The sequence below is a fragment of the Pogona vitticeps genome, chromosome 3 (genome assembly GCF_051106095.1).
Source record: "Pogona vitticeps strain Pit_001003342236 chromosome 3, PviZW2.1, whole genome shotgun sequence".
NCBI classification, from domain to species: domain Eukaryota; kingdom Metazoa; phylum Chordata; class Lepidosauria; order Squamata; family Agamidae; genus Pogona; species Pogona vitticeps.
In genome coordinates this window covers 90,426,888-90,447,525 of record NC_135785.1, presented here as the reverse complement: position 1 = coordinate 90,447,525, position 20,638 = coordinate 90,426,888, and the positions used below count along the sequence as shown (strand labels likewise).

General features: G+C 43.0%; 1 protein-coding gene across 1 annotated transcript in view; it reads right to left on the bottom strand.

The window, feature by feature from the left end:
* The window catches only part of SPOCK2 (SPARC (osteonectin), cwcv and kazal like domains proteoglycan 2), an 83,157-nt gene that overhangs the window by 15,051 nt on the left and 47,468 nt on the right, over positions 1–20,638 (bottom strand). The window contains exons 2-5 of the mRNA XM_020783134.3: positions 12,933–12,978; positions 9,171–9,285; positions 8,692–8,806; positions 578–686 (exon numbers count right to left, since the gene is read on the bottom strand). Coding sequence (XP_020638793.3) covers positions 578–686; positions 8,692–8,806; positions 9,171–9,285; positions 12,933–12,978 — 385 coding nt within the window. The remainder of the gene's footprint in view (positions 1–577; positions 687–8,691; positions 8,807–9,170; positions 9,286–12,932; positions 12,979–20,638) is intronic.

Here is a 20,638-nt window from a genome sequence, read left to right as displayed (position 1 = left end):
AAGGTAACATAAGATGCAGTAATGAGGTAGGGCAGTGGTTCTTAACCTTGGGTAACCCAGGTGTTCTTGGACTGCAAGTCCCAGAAGCCCCAACCAGCATAGATGGTGGTGAAGGCTTCTGGGAATTGCAGTCCAAGAACACCTGGATTACCCAAGGTTAAGAACCACTGAGGTAGGGGACTTAGGTCTGGGTACTGGCGACAGCATTCCTGTTATGCCAGCTGAGTTATGGAACAGGATGCTGGCCATTCTCAGCAAATGCACCAAAGTTTTAATTTTATTATCTTTGTGTGTTGCCTTTACTATTCCTGTAATAACATTTAACTTTATTACTACACTGCTGTTTTGGTCTGTGCTCATTCTTAGAGGTTCTATTGCAATGTTTATATCCTCAAAACCAGAAATGACAAATTTAACAACAAAGTTAACTATGAACATATAAATGTCCCTCTTGGAAAATGTGAGCTTTCTTTTATGATAGGCCCCAGGTTCTTACTGACAGGCTGATTGTTTGGAAGCAAGAAACAAAAGGCGGTAAACCTATGGGCTGTGGAGGGGGGGTGTCACTCCTTCTGACCTTGTTTGCTGTCAGTGGCTGAGGTTGGGCCCTGGGCACAGGGACACTGTCCCTCACACTTGACTGTCAGCTGCTTGCTGGTCAGGCAGGCTTGCTGCTCCAGTTTACACTGCAAGACAGAAACAGAAAAGTCAGAACAAGAAGCAAAACAAACAAACAAATCTTACCCCCATCCGCTGTCAGTTCAACACAGAAAAAATACACAGGTGCTGGGACTCTGCTAGTACCTTGGCCTCATCTCACCTCCTCTTACATCCAGTGTCAGCTAGAGGTGTTTTCTAGACTACAACTCCCAGATGCTTGTCCAAATGCACAAATCTCTACACCTCTAGCAGCAGCTGGTGACTTGTTTTGGTGGTGCTGTGTTTCCACTCTGAGTTTCTGTCTGCACTTTATGCAGACTATCTAAGGCACTGGTTCTTAACCTTGGATTACTCAGGAGTTTTGGACTGCAACTCCCAGAAGCCTTCACCACCAACTGTGCTGGCTGGGGTTTCCGGGAGTTGCAGTTCAAAAACATCCGAGTAACAATGGTTAAGAACCACTGATCTAAGGTAATGAGTCCTATCCCCAAATAACTTCAGCACCTCGGACAGCTCATGAAAAGGGCTGACTAAAACCAAGACTGGATTCACAGTATCCCTGAAACTGGAATCACTGCCAGCCATCACTACATCCATAACTCCATTACACTCCCCACTTGTGCCAGTTCCTGTCTAGCCTACCCAACATAGATAGGGGTGGACTGTAAATTTAGAAAGGAGAAGACACACAGTACCTTCCATTGAGTGCATAAGGAGGTGACTTGGCAGCCACCAAACATTTTGGGACAATGGCTCCCATCATCCCCAGCTGGTCCAATGACCAGGGATTAGGGAAACGGAAATGAAAAACATCTGGACAACACCAGCTTGCCTACGTCAATGCATTGCAATGGCTATTACATCCATGCAACAGAGCTTCATAAGCCCAAATGCTATAAATAATCACTCAAAAATCACTCTATAAGCTACTTTGAGTAACATTAAATAACCAAAATCAACAGCACCAGAGAGTGATATGATGGCATTCACTGTCATTATTCACTATTAGGTAGTGAACATTTTTTATTGATTTAATTTGCATTAACTGTTAATGAAAATAAGTTTGGAAATAATCATTGGAAAAAGGGTATGTGGGTTGTTAGTTACCCTTGATCACTATTGGCACGCCTATTACTAGTTCTGTGGGAAGCACATATTGTTTTCCACAATCTGACAATTTCCCCCAAATAGACTATAAATCCCACAAAACCGTTTTTGGCTGGGCAAAGTGGAGGCCAACACAACTAGAAACTGGCAGGCTGTGGAAAGCTGTCTGCCTTCAAAGAAACTCATCTTGCGACCTGTTCAGATGCATTTTGTCACACCCACCCACCTGCACCACCTAGCTATTTTCTTCTGCTCTGTAATCATTTTTGTTCTTGTGGTAGCAAGCAGTGGGGAGAGGTTTCCATTTCATGCCTTATAAATATAATGTCACACATTGGGATTGCTTAGGTAACATAAGAGAAGTACAGCATGGAAAAAGACATAATTTTTTTCCCCTTGAAAATTGAAATTTTCAGCTCATGAATTAATCATAAACTGAAATGGGAAAAAGACTCCTACAGCTATTGCCTTGTGGCAAAATCAATAGTTAATAAAGTTCTAAAATGGATTTGCACCCTGCACATGTACTGAGGCAATGCCTTCCTTACCATTACACATTTTGATTTAAAAAAAAGAATTGTAGGCACCATTCATCTCTCAGTTCTAAAAACGGCTGTCTGGGTGTGTGCAAAGGATATCCTAAAAGGCTTAAAAACTTATCTGCTGGAAAAATTAATTCAGGGCTTCTCTACACTAGCTCTATGGGAGCAGGCTGGTGCAGGCAAAATAGGTCACTTGGTCACATTAAATAATGCAGTGCTTCAGTGATAAGCCTATTAGAATCTTTCAAAAAAATAATCATCCCTGTCCTTCTGCCGAAAAGCAGAAGAAATGTTCAGTCTGCCGACATCCTGAAGTGGCTTGCTTATTAAGCCACTTCAGGATAGCTGAAATTCAAAATGGATGGAGCGCTGACAACCAGGAAGGCTTGCTTTTGGTCCATTTCCAGCAATTACACATACCTGTATTGGAAATGGACCAAACCAGAGCCACCCTGCTTGTACCAAAAAAGTAAAAGCCCCTGACAGGGGCTTTACAAACTGCAAGTAGGCTTGCTCTGGGGACAGTTTGGTTCACTCCAGCAATTGTGTCGTGTGATCAGCAGAAAAAAGAATGAACAAAACCATCCTTGAAGTGGATCAAAAAGAAGGACGAATTAATGTCTGATTGGGCCCTTCCTGGACATACTGTAAAAGCTGCAATTCTTTAATCATTTACTTAGGACTAAGATTAGCAAATTCAGTAGGACTTATTTTCAAGTAAACATATTACTGTGCTGAACTTTCAGTCTTTTAAAATGACATAAATGAAAGACACAGGCCACAAATGAACAAGCATTACAATCTCTCTTTTTTTGGTCAAAATCACATATATCGCTACATAAGCACTTGATAGCATATTGAACTTTGATTGACTAAAATGCAGCATTTTAATTTGTAGAAAGTACAGCACTTTTATCCTCCCCTCCTTGAGGTTTTCAGTCCTCAGTGGTAGAGCCCATGAGAGTTCTCAAAGGCTATAAATTTGCCCCGAACACCTGGAGGTCTTGGCCACCTCACCCTAACAGGCCTCGCAAAAGTCAGGACTTTCTTCTTAATATAGAATGAATATCCTTCTGGAACCTTCTAGCCCTTCATCTTTTCAATACATGATGTAGCCTTCCTATTCCATTTTATATTTCTAAATATCCACTTTTCCAAAATTGGAAGTGGAACTAATATTTCTCTAATTTTGGTGGAGGGGAGATTTTGGCCCTTTTTTGGTAGCCAATGTGGCCCCTGGAGTGGAAAAGTCACCCCCAGACCCACTAAAACAGCTCACTTACAAATAACAAATGTTCTCCATCATCTATGAGGCAGACCTTCAAATACGTGAATACGTTTTTTTACATTGCCCTTTAATCATGTGATTTCCAGGCTATGCCCCACCCAACTCCTCCAACTTTTGCTCACAGGACTTGATCAGACTCTCTGGAGGAATGTCACTCACATGGACTCTGGAGAGTCTTTAAAATGGATATTGGAAAGGAACATGGATAGAAGGATATCTAAACTGTTTCACAAGATGCAGGCGGTGCACATTACACTGCTGTTATTTCAGGCTCTCAAATGAATCCATAAGAGAATAAAGCCCTGCAGAAATCAGAATCTTCCTACAGAGATGGGTAGAATATTACTGCCCTGGCTGAGGGAGGCCACTTTCATAGCCACAGCATATCTACATTAGATTTCCTGATAAGCCACATGCTTTCATAGTATTATCTTCAAAAGATTTTCTATGCCTTGTAGTGGTAAACAGAGGGGTGCAGATGTGTGTCTTTGGACCACAACCCCCAGAATTCCAAGGTTTCTCTTTTTCTGGACTACAACTTTTTGAACTTCCCAGCTGTGAGGTAAACTTTTCTAAAGCCTGTCAAGGACAAACACATGGGTTGTTCCTGCTGAAATCTTCGGGACACTAGCGTGAATGCGTGTGCTGAAGGGGAAGGTACAGTTTCAGTGCCCACACTTAATTCCTCCTTCTGCCCGACTCTTAAATTATTATGAAAATCATCTGAAATGTTAGCACATTTGCTAGTATTTCACAGGATCAAGATGCAGCTTTTTTTCTATTCTGTGTAATTTGTGCCCAAGCACAGGATTTGAATGTCAGTGTAGGACATAGATGGCCTCCTTTAACAACTCACAGACAAAGCTGCTTCTCTTGTCATCATTGTTAGGGCCCTATGGCTAGCTTCTCAAATGCATTTGACCCTGTACTTTCTATCTTCTCCTCATTAGTTGGGCACTCCAACCAATTGGGCAGACCTCTGTGAGCCGACCTTCGAGCAACGAGGGCTGCTCTCTTCAGCTGGCCCTTATGAATTGCAATGACAGATCAGAACGGCATCATGTTAGTGACAGGCCAGTCTCCTGATCCTGTTGCCGTTTTGTAATTTAACTCTTCAGGCAGACAAGGAACCAAAAGCAAACAACAATGAATCTTCTTAGTACTAATCTCCCCGAATGAAATTTCCTGCTGTGTCCTGGTTTTGAACTAATCAGGCTAAGGCTTTTCAGCATTCTTAGAGGCACAATAGGCTATAAACTGGCTGTCTTTCTCCCCACAAGTTATAAAAATGTTTCCCCAGCCGTTGGCCGACCTGCTATGATATCATGGGTGGTCTAATAACAATGAATGGAGAATGTGTGCTTGCTGGGAAATGGGTGTATGAGAGAGATCAGCCACAAAGGGGGAAAACAAATGAAAAACCAGTGCGTTTGAAATCACTGGTATTGAAGATAGGCTTGGTTTGGAGAAAAATGTCACATAGGACCCACAGAAGGGCAAGGCTTGGAGGAAAGGTATAGGTCAGGGTGGCCACTTGCAGGCTGGCAATACATGATTATTATTTAAATAGAAATACCATATATAATTATAATCATGTGCTGTCAAGTCAGTTCTAACTTATGCTGGCCCTTTTCAGGGTTTTCCAGGTAGAGAATACTCAGAAGTGACTTACCATTCCCTTCTTCTGAGAGCGCCTTGGCACTGTCCAGCTTAACCAAGGCAACACAGGCTGGCTCTACTCACAGGATGCAGAGAGGGGAATCAAAGTCCCAACCCCTGGCTCTGCAATCCTAAATCACTGAGCTGTTCAGCCAGAAATGCAACGTGTCCCCACCATGGGGGTAAAGATTATGACCAAGTATCTTGTGTATCTGCTCAGCCTGATATCAATCTGCTAACTGGGGGTGGCCAGCTCACTTTTCCCTAAAGCAGTTCTTGATCTTTAAACTAGATTTCCACTGGACAGCCCTTTAGCTAGAGGACTGTCCTCTGCAAAGTGAGACACATGCCCATCCGAGTGAAGGGGAAAGATTTATAAGATCTCAGACAAATGGCACCTTCAAAGCTTGTTATGGAGCCTTATATGACCATGTGCTCACGGCTTGCTCCATAGCACTGCTAGATTTGGAGCTCATTGTGTGAGGAAGGGAGCAGGGAAGTGTCACTGTTTTTCCTCCAAGGCGAAATTCACCCACCCACCCCCGCCACACAGAACAACCCAGAGACTTCCTTTGTTACATGAGTGGCTGTAATGAGCTCTGAATGCTCTTGCATGCCCTCAGCCGGCTTCAGGGTTGGATGATATTGACCTTAATTTGGCACTGGGGGAAATACACTGCAATTCTCATAAAGTATATTTTGGAACGAGTTCAACCCTAGTTGGGAGAAAGGGGCAATTCTTCACCAGGTTCCCTATCTTGGCGAGAGTTGAACATGACTGTATGTGCTGAAAGCAATAGCTTAGAGGGAATCAACCACCCCCTTTCCTTTCTTTTTTTAAAAACCAGAATGCAGAAAAAGTAGGTCAGCACAGCACAATGAGGGCTACTCAATCAAGCTTTGACTAGGTAAGTCACATTTACCCTGTAGAGTTGCACTGCACTGCATGAAACACAAAAAAAAAACAGAACCAAGGGTACTGCATTTGCAGCACTGCCCCACTGCCTAAAGGCTCATCTTGTCCAGCAGAAAAAACAGACGACCCCCAAACCTGTGCCCACACCTCTATCATCACTCTCTGGTTTCTTTACAAATAGCCCATACTTTATGTTTCTCACAATCCCATTGGACAAAATTATCAACAATCTCCAAATTGTTAGCATTCTGTCTCTCGAAAGTGAGGCAGATTCATCGACTTAATATCGACATATAAATGTATACCCTCTTTATTCCTCATCAATACCAGAGGCAGATGGCAGTTTGGATCCCTCTTCCCCTCACCAAGAACTGAAGCTATTTTATACGAGAGTTCCCCATTCTTGGTTTCTACATTGATCTCACTTTTGCCTTAGTTAACTCTTATGCATGAGGATAAAATAACTTCCATTGTGTCAGTTATGGGATCTTTTTCAGATCCCAATGAGAATTCCAGTGTATTATATGGGTCAGGATGAAGGTTTAATGTATATTTGCTGCAGTGTGGGTTATTTCTTTACCCAGAATAAAAATCTCAAGAACTCTCTGATAGAAGAAATATGATTTCCACCTGAACTGAGCCCAACCACTTCTCCTTCGCTGTGTTACCGTTCACAAAAACAAGGCTTTGGAGTTCTTTTTTTGTTTGTTTCAATGCATCACACTGCCTTTCTAGGGTGTGACTGCTTGGCGATAAAGGATCATGCCTGATCGCAGTGGTAAGAGTCATTTCACCAGGAGCAATCTCCTTCAAATTGACCCTTCTGTGCACACAGGAATGGTTCCAGTTCAGCTCCAAACAGGATTAGCCCTGCTTTTTTAAAAAAAATTATTTTAAACAAGGGCTGACAGAAAGGAAAAAGGGAATTGAGGTTAAGGGGGGAAAGGAGAAACAATAACATACTAACATCCATTCTATACATATTGCCATATCAAAATTCCAAATTGCTCTTTTTACTGTTTTCTGCCTTCCAGATTTAAGTTCTCATTTCACTGTATGCTCTTCATATTATGTCTCAATCCATTTATAGAATAAGTCCCATCTTTCAGTTGCCTTTTGTAAAGGACAGTCCGTCATCACTTCTGATAATTCCTGCTGCTTGACTAGAAAAGTCTAGATTGGGCACAGAGCAGGGTCAGGCTTGTTTATGTTGTCTGCAGAAAAAATACCTTGTGCTGGCCCTTGCCTTAAGCAGTCCAAAATGCAAGCTGTATCTCTGTCTGATTGCATCTTTAGTTAGTTATTGCACCTTTCAAAGCAGCCTGCCATTCAAAAATTAAGCAGGTGTATCTGGCTATTTTAAAGATGCAGGAGTTGGGGCCAACTGAAAAGCAAAAGCCTAGCTTTACTTCAGCGACTTAGCAGCTCCTATTAATGATAAGCCTGGATGAGCACAATTTAACATCAGAAGATTGCAGAACTTTCCAGTCTTTCATGAGCAATCCCTTCAAGTGGCATCCGCTGTTCATCAAGAGCTGATTGCTTGAATAAAATCTGACAGTCCAACGTAGTCCTCACCAAGCCAATATCCTTCAGGTGTACAGGACTGGACTACAAATTCCATCATCCCCAGCCAGCATGAGACCATTCTGGCTTGGTTACTGTTTACATTTATTTTTAGTCTAGCCCACCTCATAGAATTGTGGTGAGCATAAAACTGGTCACTTGAGAAGCCAAAGGATAATTTATAATAAATAAATGCACAGGGCAGGATGATGCTTGTTCCTTCCACTCATGCACCAGTTTCTTGCACAAGGGGATGAATAGCTTCAGAGGTTGTGCAAATAAATACCCAGTAATGCCTCATCATGCAAGCTCAGAAACTGTCCACCCAGTTGTGGAAGGGACTGTCATACAATTGGAAGGAACAAACAGGATTCTACCCTGTGATCTCTTTAAAAAAAAAAAAAGATACATGGAGATTCAGAAACTGTATGCAGATGTTCAGGCACAGACCCCACCAGCCACTGTTTTTATACCCTCCTGTTCTGGGATGTACTCCTCTGTCCAGGCCAATGAAATCTTCATTGATTAGTACCCACTATGAGTGGGATCCAGAGGCTTCTGAGAGGCTGACTATACATGAGTGAACTTATTTGTCACCACCACAGAGTTGGCCCAAGAAATTTTGCTGCCTTGCACATATACGTACTGAAGTCAAAAATCTATCCTTGCCTGTTGCAAAACTACAGCAAATGAAACTACTAACAATTTGTTACTCTTGCACTATACTCAGAATCTGAGGCTTGGCCAGCTGCCTCACTCTGCCTTGCGGTCGTGCCGGCCAGTTTCCTAGCGCTTTTGGAGTGCATCCAATCCTGTGCAAGGCTGGCCATAATGATGCAGCAGGCCAGAAGCTTTGAAGCATGGCTGTCATTTTCTTCCTGAAAGGCTGTCCCTGGCCCTCTCTCTACACCCATCTCCGTCTCAGTGTGTGCTAGTGTGATTTTTCTCCTCACCACAGAGCTGTAAGTATGTCCATCAGAGCCACAGACAGATGCCAGCTGGGTCATGTGACATGGCTTGCACAAGCTCTCCTTGTTTCCATGGAGTTTCAGGGCAGGCTGCTTGATTCTGTGCGCGTGTGCCCATGCATGAGACAGAAAGAGAGAGAACAAACACATATTAAAGCAGGATTTATCCTCAGAGAATATGTACTTCCAGACAACAACATGTGCTCTTTTCATTGATAACTCCCCACGTCCAGGCTGAAGAGTAGTCCTTAAATGACAAAAGAGGGGGGGAGGGAAATCTAGAAGTATTGTATTTGGGATTTTTGTGGTTTTGTGTTGACTAACCATAGCTCCTCCCTCCCTCAGGGACCTCTTAAGTCTTGTGAACCATAGAAAGCCTGGTTGAGGATCTGAGAAAGGAGCAGGTGCCTCCATGCTCATTAGCTCCAAGCAGGGATCAATGAAAAAGTCAACAGCTTCCTTACCTGTGCTCAAGCTTTTTGCGGCTAATACACATGGCCCGCTGGTAGCCCTGGGCGATGCAGACCTTGTGGCGGCTGCATTTAACTTTCTGGCAGGGATCCTTGGTGGTGTCCAAACCTGGAGAAAAAAGAGGCAAAGGCTGCAGGTGAATTACTATGACAACTAAAAAATACTCCCTCTCCATAAAGTAGGTGCCTGACTTTGGAGGAAAGCCTACATGCAACACACCCAGGGCCTGGAAAAGGCGATGAGTAGCTCCTAGCATATGAGTGGCAGTATAAAGAAGTACATTTATGGGTATGCACAGCAAGCATGTTTAAATCCAGTGCTGCCTCCCCTAACTGGGCTGTCCTGGTTCACCCCCGGGCATTTCCAGTTAAGAGAAGCAGGGAATGGATGGATAGATCCCAGAGAGCTAATACCAGGCAGAACAAATTAAATAAGCTCCATACAGGCAGCTTGCTATGTTCCAACTCTGCCAGAAAGCCGAACTGTCAGAATAAACTAGCGTGTAGTTCAGCAGAATCCATGAACTATGCCACCCATACTTGCTTCCCCATGTATCAGAAACTTCCCCGAGAACATCTGGCAGTTCATGAGATTGGCACAAACATCTGGAGGAACCAAGTTGGAGAAGACCAGGTTGTCGGCTTTTCTCTTCCTTACAATCCTTTCTCAAGACCACCACCACCATCTTCCTCACCAAGCTTTGGTTATGCATTTACTTAAAATGACGTCAAAGGGAAATATCAAAAGTCCAATCACCACCACTAACTGAAATATGAACAAAACAGATCAGAACAGTCATCAAATATAAAGATGGAAAAAGTTGGAAGATCTTGAATAAGCTGAAATAGGGCTGATCAGCTGCTGGAAAGGAGCGGCAATATTTAGCCCCGTGCTCCTCTTCTCTGCCAAAATGAGGACTGGTGAAACTGCAGTCAGCTGAACCAACCCATGCATATGAAGTGCTGGCTGTTGTACACACAGATGGATCAGGGCCAGCGACCAGACAGCGAGGGAGAAACTGAAAAACGCGCATATTCATATTTGACAGTGACATTTCAATTCAGATGGAATTTTGAACTCCTTCAAAAAGAAAAAAGCAGCTCATCTAAAATTCAGCTGACACCAGACAAGCAAATCTACCACTCCCGAGGAGGTTCCTACTCCAAACTTTAGCAGAGGGACACAAATGTTTTAAAACAAGTGGGACTCTAAAAATATCAGTTCTCGACTGGGCCAACCATCCTTCAACATGTTTATAAATGATCTGCATGAAGGAACCGAAGGGAGGCTCATCAGATTTGCAGCTGACTTCAAACTGGGAGATGGGGAGGGGGGGTCAGCTAATACTACAGAAGGCAGCATCACAATGCAAAATGGTCTTAACAGATTGGAGAGTCAGGCCAAACAAACAAAATGAGTTTCCCCAGGAAACTGGCCTAAACAGTTTGGCTTGGCAGTAGTAACTATGAAAGAAAACCAAGTGCCCGAGCAGCCCACAAGTTAAACGTAAGTCAAAAATGTGATGTGGCAACACAAAACAACTGCAGTAAATGCACATCTAGGCAGTATTAACACAAATACCATGTCAAGATCAAGGAAAATAATAGCCACTCTATTCTGTTTTGGTGAGACCTCACCTGAAACACCATGAGAGTCTTGGGCACCACGGTTTACAAAGGATATTGACATGCTGGGATATGAAACAGGATGACTGAAGCAGTAAAGGGACTCTACAAAAATGGTCAAAGGAATTGGATATATTTAACATGGAGAAGGCTAAGAAGTGACATGGCAACCCTTGTCAAGTATCGGAACGGCGGTTCCAAGTAGAAAATAGAGCAAGCTTGTTCTCTTTGATTCTAGAGGGCAGGTCTTGAACAAATGGATTCAAATAGAAAGAATTAGGAAGAAATTTCTGACAGTAAAAGCTGATCAACCATAGAATGGACCGCCTTGCAAGGCGCTGGACTCCCCTGCACTGGAGATTTGATGGCCATCTGTCAGGGACGCTTTCCTGCAGATATCTTGCTTGGGCAAAGGGGTTGGCTTTGATGGCCTTTGAGATACCTTCCAGATCTACAGTTCTACAATTCTATGAATTCAGTTTATGTTATCTGCTCTTGTATTCTATTCCTTGTGGGAAAATATAGCCCTGCCCAATTTTTCTTGGTATGATTTGTAAACTTATTCAAAGCTCAGTCCTTCACTTTTGCTCCATGAACTCCTTCTTGATTACAGCACACATTCACCCAACCTTTGTGGATCAATTGCTTGTGATGCCTCAAGTCTTGAGATATTGATTTCAACTAGCAATTAAATGACAGCAACAAAGGAAGCCAAACCTACCACTTGTAACATTTTGCAGACTCCTGGAACATAAAAAGGAGATTATTTCTATCACTTGCAAAAAGCAGAATCAATTCTGCTTACTGGCATGCAACAAGCTTACCTAACAGGAATAAAGGCTAAAAGCGCAATCCTACAGACTCGAGATGGAGAATGTCTATTCCTCCCTATACTGAGAGACTGCATCTCCCATCATCCCCCACTACTGGGCATGCTGGATTGGGGCTGATGGGGAATACACTCCACCATAAAGTGAAGCAAAACAAAATGTGCTGCATATATACCTCCCCATAGCACTTACAGCATCTCTGGGAGGTTTACATTTATGCAAGATACACATTGCCTCCCCACCCCCAGCAAGCTGGCTACTGAAGAAACACACATCCCCACTCCTTTTCTACATACATGTCTGGGTGGAAGTCCCATGGAAATGAATAGGCCGTAATTTGGAACAGATGAGTGTAGGATTCTATTGTAATTAGCTTAAACACGTGGAACAAAATCAGAATTCACATTCAGCTGAGGATAGGTAAGATAAAGACAATTTGTTCAGTCTAACTCCAACTCTAGGGGGTGGTGCTCATCTCTGTTTCCAACCCATAGAGCCAGCGTTTGTCTGTAGACAGTTTCCGTGGTCACGTGGCCAGTGCGACTAGACATGGAACACCGTTTACCTTCCCACCGAGGTGGTACCTATTTATCTACTCTCTCTTTTTTTGCATTTTGCATGCTTTCGAACTGCTAGGTGGCAGGAGCTGGGACAAGCAACAGGGGCTTGCTCCGTTGTGTGGATTCAATCTTACAACTGCAGGTCTTCTGACCTTGCAGCACAGAAGCTTCTGCGGTTTAAGCCGCAGCGCCACCACATCCTTTGCTCAGCTGAGGATACAGGCTGCCTAATTCTCTTCATTATCCACTGCAGTTAAGCAAGAAAATGGGCTCAGATACATATTAGAATTGGAGGGTGGGTGGAATGGAGGAGGCAGAGAGAGAGAATGATAAACAGAGGGAGCTACTATAGCTCAGAGCTAAAATTGCAGTCATCCTCTTACCAGATAGTGGGAGTGTCAGATAAAAAGGAAGCCAATAACCTTTACCATGAAGAGGAATTGCAATTTCTGAATTGTACCAGTACATTTTGATGGTTAATAAAACTGAAACAGGCATATCCCTGTTTCACCCACCTCTTCAAACCTACCTATATATTGATATGATTATTCTTGCTTCTAGACACATCAAAATGTTTTCAAAATGCACCGAAGAAGGCCAGACAAGCTATGCATGTTAAGATTTGCTCCCATGTTTATGGACTTGCAGACAGAAAACCTGGTGCTAACAAGGCCTCGGCTATTTTCTGACAGCAGGCAGCAGTTCTTTAAAGGATAAGCTTCAGTAACAAGAAAACTCACCTTCATCAACTGGCTGATTGTCTTCCCAGCTCTTGATGTAGTCATCCTAGCGGGGAAAAGAAAAAGAGAATTAATTGTCAATTTAGGCAGTAGAAAATGCCAGCATAAAAAGTCTAGTTGCTCAGAACTCCAAGTAAATCAAAATATTGTTATAAGAAGGATAAGACATCCCTACAAATAATTTATGTTGGGCTTATCCTCTTCACTATGTTTTGCAGAAGAGCTCAGCTATTTGACTGATCGGTGGCTAAGAAAAGTTGCATCTTCTATAGTTCCCTATTCTATACAAAGAAAAGGTATTGTCTACACTAGCACTGGTTGTCTCTGCTTTATGAATCAGCCAGCAGGTATTCCCCATCTGGCCTAGCCATTTCCTCCTGAGACCTTCTGCCTCTCTCCAGCCTCCACCAGTTCTCCTCCAGCAGGGCACAGCTCTTGCTTCCAATCCACAGGTGAGTGAAGATAAAAACTTTTCCCTGCTGAGCCTTCGGTCAGTAATATTCATGAATAAGCTAAGGAAGAATCCTTGGAAGTGTATATTTGAGAGTAAAAATGGAAATGGCATCTGACAGCATCGCCATGCTCAGACCCACCACAGTCATGCAGCCCAGGAAACTCCCTGGGCAACAAGAAACAAACAAACAAAAATATTTCCTATCCTTGCTTTGCGGGGTGGGGGGTTATTTATCTGGCTGTTTAATTTATTTGATTAACAACTGACAACAAATCTGGGGCTCTTGAACTAAGTCTGCTAATGCAGTCCTCTTCCTCCTCAGCTTATTTATTTATTAAAATCCTTTTTAGGCTGCTTTTTGAGGCATATCCCTCTCAAGATAAAGTTAAAACTGATACAGCAAAAAAATTAGAATACATAAAAGCCACTGGCAACAATAAAACAAAAATCCCTCTGCAAAGGGAGGGGTGTGTGTGTGTGTGTGTGTGTGTGTGTGTGTGTGTGTGTGTGTGTGTGTGTAATTTCCAAATCTGGCAAGCAACCAACAGTTAGCGGCCGATTGCAAATCAATGGAACTATTTTCTCCTTTCAAGTGTTGTGCAATCAGAAATAAACCTGTTCTATCAACCAGAAAAACTAAAGAAAAGTGGATTAATGACAAAGCCCCTGGGAAACAAGATTACCGTCTTGCTTTAAAATGAAGAGAAAAGCCAGCAATTCTCAGCAATCTTTCCTCTAAAACAAAAACAAAAAAAAACAAAAAAAGCCTTCTCAGCTTGGTGCCAACCTATCTAGGATCTAGACCTTTAAAACCTAGATTCTAGGTTTTAAAAAATTGGAATGCCACCTCAAGGTGGCTTTCCAATTTCAACTTCCATGGAGGAGGACAATCCTGTCAAAGCAAACCAGCTGAAACAACTGAAAGTATCCATCACTTGTTTTCTACAATATGGGAATTTGCCATGACAAAAAGTGATGTAAACTTCCCAAGAAAGTTCGGCCATGAAACAAAAAGGGGCCTAGTAAATATTGTCTCAGACTATTGGTAAGAAAGGAGGTGGGCAACTCTTCTGCTATGGTCAAATATATCTCTCAGACCGCAAACCCTTCTGATTCACATTTATACAACAATGATGGCACTCTCAAGACTAGAGCTGGCCCCACTGTTAGACAAAACAAGGCATTGGATTTGAGGTATCATGATAGAGCAGCAAATGATTGCCTATTAATGTCCTGTATTATTATCACATTTTTACTGCCAGGGAGGTGGAGAGAGTTGGCTGCAGGACTTTCTGCCTCAGGTGTCAAAACAATTTGATTGACTTTCGTTATCCTATACCATGACTTGCTGTTTTACCTCAGGCAGCAAAATACCACAGGCTGTCAGCTACATATTTTGAGAGCCAATATAGACATTAGTGTGAGCAAATGCTGACAGGCAAAATCTACTGGCATGAACGATGCAATGAGAGACTCAGGATATACAAAAAGTGACAGGAACATGAAGGTGAAAAAACACAGGCAGCTTCTGTGATCATTCATCACACTACACATTCCTCTCCTCACACCATTATTGCCACTTAGAAGCAAGCTGTGGCAACATTTGCACTAGCTGTCACACAGCCTTAATGACTGGGAAGGACTATGAAGGAGAAAAGAGACTTCTAAATAGGATCTGCGGATGAATTGACCTCAGAGATGGCAGTACAGTGGGGTCTTGACTTAAGAACGGCTCGAGTTAAGAACATTTTGACTTAAGAACCACTCTCATAGGAAAATATTGACTTGACTTACATACTTAGATTTGAGTTAAGAACTGAAAAAAACCACGTGGGAGGCAGGGAAAGTGCAAAATCTGAACTTTCAGTTAACTGTTGGCCAGTGACAAGGGTGCCTGTCTGCTTCCTCACTCCTCCCAGCGTTTAGAGAGTGGATTGGGAGTCTTCAGACTGCCTGGACTGTATTTTCCCTGCCTTCCCTGAACCTTTCTTGACCTAAGAAAAAAAAGAAACAAAATATCCCCCTCTAGTGGTCAAAGGCAGAATAGCAGCTTCCCATTAGTTTCTATGGATGGAAAAGAGCAGATACGGATCAAATGGTTTTCAATGCATTCCTATGGGAAATGCAGATTTGACCTGAGAACTTTTGGACTTGAGAACCGCCTTCCAATACGGATTAAGTTCTCAAGTCAAGACCCCACTGTACCAAAGAGCTGATACTTCTCAAAGTGATATTAGCGAACAGAGGTGGGGTGGCCAATGGACATGGACAGGATTTGGTCTCTAGCTTCAGACAACAGATATGATTCAACTATTTGCAAATAACTAGTTCTTTGTAATTAACATGCATAACTACATTTGCTTACAATTGTAATTTAATGTCCACTTCCTTTGGGGTGCAACAGTGTCTTTCTTTTTAGTTATGCTATTCTTGCATGGCTGGGGCTTCACCAAATATTGATGGAAGGATATCATGTGGGGGAATGTCACACAGTGTACTCTGCAGTTCTGTGTGAGCACCGAAGGAAGGCCAAGGTGAGTGGGAAGAGCATGCCTTTTGTAGGAAAGGCATGTGATTTGTTACCACTCAGAGAATTTTCAAAAAGTAACTAAATGTAACTATCATAGCTATATTTGAGAAGGAGGAAAATTAAATTACTTTTTAAATGTTGTTATTATAATGACATTAACCTACATAGAAGGGTTTTTTTTCCCACCATTGGCACTATCAGTGCATCTTTTTGGATTAAAATTAATTTTAAAAATTAACCTCACAAACTCTGCTTCAAACAGGAAATTCCTTAAGGAAGTATTGATCCTTGAAGATGTGTCACATTCCAGTGCCCTATAACTACAGATAGGAGCAGCCTTTCTGCCTTAATAGAAATTGCTTTGAAGCAGACTCATATAGTTGTGACTTGAAAAGACTGGGGAGCATGGGTATGCATGGCACAACTTGGGTTGGCCAGAACTTGGAAAAATCTTTTTTAAAGGTTTCAACTCTCACAGTACCTTAGCCAGCACTGCCATAGTTGAAAACAGTAATTTTTCCAAGTTCTGGACCTGGCTTGGATATATACATGTATCTGCTGTTTCAGTCATCTTCAAGGAAACAGTTCAATGAACTGTATTTCCCTCTTTTCTCTATCTGCATGATCTGGTTTTGCATGGGTCAAATAGAAAGCTCATTCACATGATACTGAGCTACAACAGAAAGTTGTCTGTGTGGAACACTGTGGTGCTTGAGGCAGAAGGTTGGCATATTTCAGATCCAGAATCCTGGCTGGACTTTATCCCGGTGAAATCATACTAGTGGCAAATGGCAGCTAATGAACAAGTTTCCAGTTATGTGCCTGGTCATGGGCTGAGTTGTGTGACTGTTACTCAGTCTGGCATTTGACTGGCACGTCAATAATTAGCTCCAATTTGCCACTGCGATTTACATGATTTCATTTACTCTGGAGTAAGGATTCTGAACAATACTGCTTTGCCATTGTCAAGAACTAAGCTACTCTGTCAGGAGAATTACTTGGTATAGCTCTTCCTGGACTATACCACTTCAGCCTGTAGTTGGGAAAGCAGTAGAGGGCTCTCCTATATTTGGGACAAAAAGCAACTCCCTCATCTCCTTGCAAGCAAAAAACAAGAATGTCAGAGAAAGCTCTAAACATGCCATTCTCTCTGACTCTTTGCCTGAGAAACATTTTTAATGCATTTGCAATCAGGAGTTATAAAATCGAGCAAGAGCTGCACTGTATGACTGTCGAAACTAGGCAACTCCTGTCATTTGGCTCATCATTCAACTATCAGAACCTCTTCGGTTCAGTCCTTGATATCAGTGGAGGGAGCTTCCTGTAGCAAAACTCAATTTATGCCACTCCAGTATCCGTATTGGGCTTTTCCAGCATCATGCCCTCCAGATGAACTGGATGATAGCTTCCAGCATGCTCATCCAGCAAGGTTGTTGGCTGGGGATGATGGGTAGTGTAGTCTACACCACACTGGAGAGCTCCAGGATAGGGAGGGCCAATCTATTCGGAGTCAAAAGAGGCATCCGTTTCTCTTTTTTTGAGTGGAGGGGGAAACAGGTAAACTGCCATGAACAGATGGATGGTACAATGCTTCATGGACCACATTCAAGTCATCCAGCACGTCATTCAAAATCAACCCAAACCCAGGTGCAGGAACTTTGCTAGGGACAAAACAAAAAAAGGAGATTACATACATGCTTTTGTAAAGTTAAAACCAACACATTTTTTAAAAAGTCAGTACTAACCTCCACCTCCTGGAGAATTCACAACGCAGGAGAAGGGCAGCAGAAACAACAAAAAGGGAGAGAAAAAGAGAAGTAAAATACCCCATGCATGTGAAGGAGCAGTACACAGAGGTGGGCATTAATGCCAAGAAGGCAGAGCAGCCCCTCTTCATTCCTCTGTATGATTCCCTTGTAATGTCAGGATTCATTTCCCAGAAATGATGTTTTACTAACCATCCCGCTAATGCAATTTTTGTTGTTGTTTTGTTTCCCCAATTTGCATCCATTAAGTCATTGGCCTGTAACAACAACAGCAGCATATTCAGATGGTAAGGAATATAAATCACAAGAAGGGCTGATAATTCAGCGCATTTATTAAGCCACAGAGTCTTCCTCCAGCAGTTTTCTTTTGCCTCTGGGGCACAAACAGCAACGTCTCAGCAGACTACTTTTGGAGTTCTACATCATATTTCATACCCTGACATTCCCGGCAGCAAACACACTTGATTATTTCTCCCTTTGCCTCAGCAAATAAAAGCCAAAGGAAGGGCATGATTGAGACCATTTGCTGGCAACAGTCATTGCAGCGCTAGTCTGTTGAACCAACTCCCTTGAAATAACACCCACAGAGGAATATGTTGGAAATTGACATCTATAGATCCAACCACCTGTGCTGCCCACCGAATACTAATTGCAATCAATGATTCATCCATGCTCTTTCTGCAGTCAGCTTTTTAGTCATCAGAGCATTCACATTCAAACTCCCAAATAATACAGAGCTGTATTTCTTCTTACGCAGTACTGTATTGTATTCCCCCCCCATAAATATATGTTCAGACATCCATCCATGTATAGATCCGACATGCTACAGAAAGCAGTGTTTACTCTGTAGATTAAACTAACTGAACCAAGTACTGGAAGATGCCACCAGTAGTTACCAGCCATGATGGTTCTGGGTTACCAGCAAGCCTCTGAATATCAGTTGCTGGGAAACATGAGTGTGGGTGGGTGCCACAGCACTTGTTTTCTGTTGTGGTCTTCCTACAGACATCTGCTTGGTCACTGCAGGAAAGAGGATGCTGGACTAGATGCAGCTTTGATTTGATCCAGGACGGGTCTACTGATACAGTGCATTTCACCAACAGTAGTGAAAGTCCACTGGGGTGAATGTGGTTCACATTTTGTGCAACTAACTCCCCAAAATGCTTCTGCAGACCATTATCACACTGGGGTAAAATAGGGTGGATAAACTGTGCCCTGTGGGCTGCATGGGTCTTCAAGGGGATTTCTGTGGAATACTGATCCCCATGGTCCTTCCAAGGAAAGGAATGCTTTTATAAATTTGTTTACAAAATATTGGCTATTTCTATGCCTTGAGCCCACTAGGAGCAGTGGTTTTTACACCAGAGTCTCCTCCTCCACAGTAAAACAAGATCAAAGAAAACCAGTCGTGGTGGTTGTAGGTTTTTCCGGGCTGTTTGGCCATGTTTTGGAGACAAACAGCTTGAAAAACCTACAACAACCATCAGATCCCAGCCATGAAAGCCTTTGAGAACGCATAAAACCAGTAGTGCTTGTTCTGGCACTTCCTATTTACTTCTTTGAAGTGCCCCCCCCCCAAAAGGACAATTTCTGAGCTCTCTGCAGCCTGCAAAGAGGGCTAGAGCACAAATTTGTTCCCCATCCCCCTACCATTTCCCATCCCATTTGAAAGCACTCCTTGAAAAACCAATAAGGGAATAATTGAGGGCTGTGAAAAAGAGGTGCATACACAGGAGAGAACTGTGTGTGCCTTTACAGTAAAGGTAAGCCACCAATCTCATTAAAGAGTGACTTGCCTCTTTAATGAGAGCAGCAAACCTTATGCTGAGTCAGACCACTAGTCTCTCCAGCCTAATATTGTTGATGCTTACAGACAGCTGCTCTCCAAGGACGCCAGGCAGGAGTTCTTCTAGCCCTAAGTAGCCATGCTGGGGATTCAACCAAAGGTCCTTTCTCTAAATCAGGGTGGACAACATATAGCCCTCCAGATTTTACTGGATGGTAACTCCTAATATTTCTCACCATTTTGCATGCTGACCATGATCCCTGGGAGTTGTAGTCCCAACAACCCCTGGAGGGGCACACTTTGCTCACCCTTGTTGTAAACAGAGAGAACAGCTGCAACAAAACCTAGTGCAGTAAAGGACAGACAAACAAACATTCCCCAAAGGGGAATTTGCCTTCGTGAATACATTCCCCAAAGTATTTACTACCACCATATCAACACATATCACAATTGGGAGAGAAAACCCCTAAATGCTACCTTTCAGATACTGTTGGACTTCAATGCCCATCATCCGAGCTAGCAGAGGCAATGGAAAGGAATGCTGGGAATTAACAGGCCAAAACCATCCAGAGTGTTGCATTTTGCCCGCCCCCTCTTACAAAGTGCCATCAGAAGTCAGGTCTGTTTCGAAGGAATAAGCAAATTTTACCACCCCTTTCCAGCTATCCTGCCACAGTCTCTGGCATTCATCAGGGTGTGCTAAATTCTGAATGGGACCATTTTTTCCTGACAACTGACCTTAGGCACTCCATCATGTTTGCCCCCTCCCCCCTGTCTTTGATTTCTCCTGGGATGGGTCTTCCTCCAACTTCCTACAAGCTAGGCCAATCATCTCCCCATGTCTGCCCCTTTGCAATAGCTCTTCATCTGTCCTCTAACACCTTGGGCTACATCCTTCCCCTCACCATCATCGTTGTCCCCCAAGCCCAGCACAGCTGGAACTTCAAAATGGGAGAGAAAGGAGGGGTGGGGAGTCCTTCTAGGCTGATGAAGCCACGTCACTGTTCAAAAAATCAAAGCTGTTGTCCATCCCATCTGCCAACGGTGGCTTTTCGCAAGGCCGGCCAATCTATTCTCTGCTCACACGGCAGGTTGAAGGCTTCCACGCCTGTTCTGCTCCTACTGGGGGCATTTTCAATAGCACCGACCAAAAGGCAGCAATATAAAGCC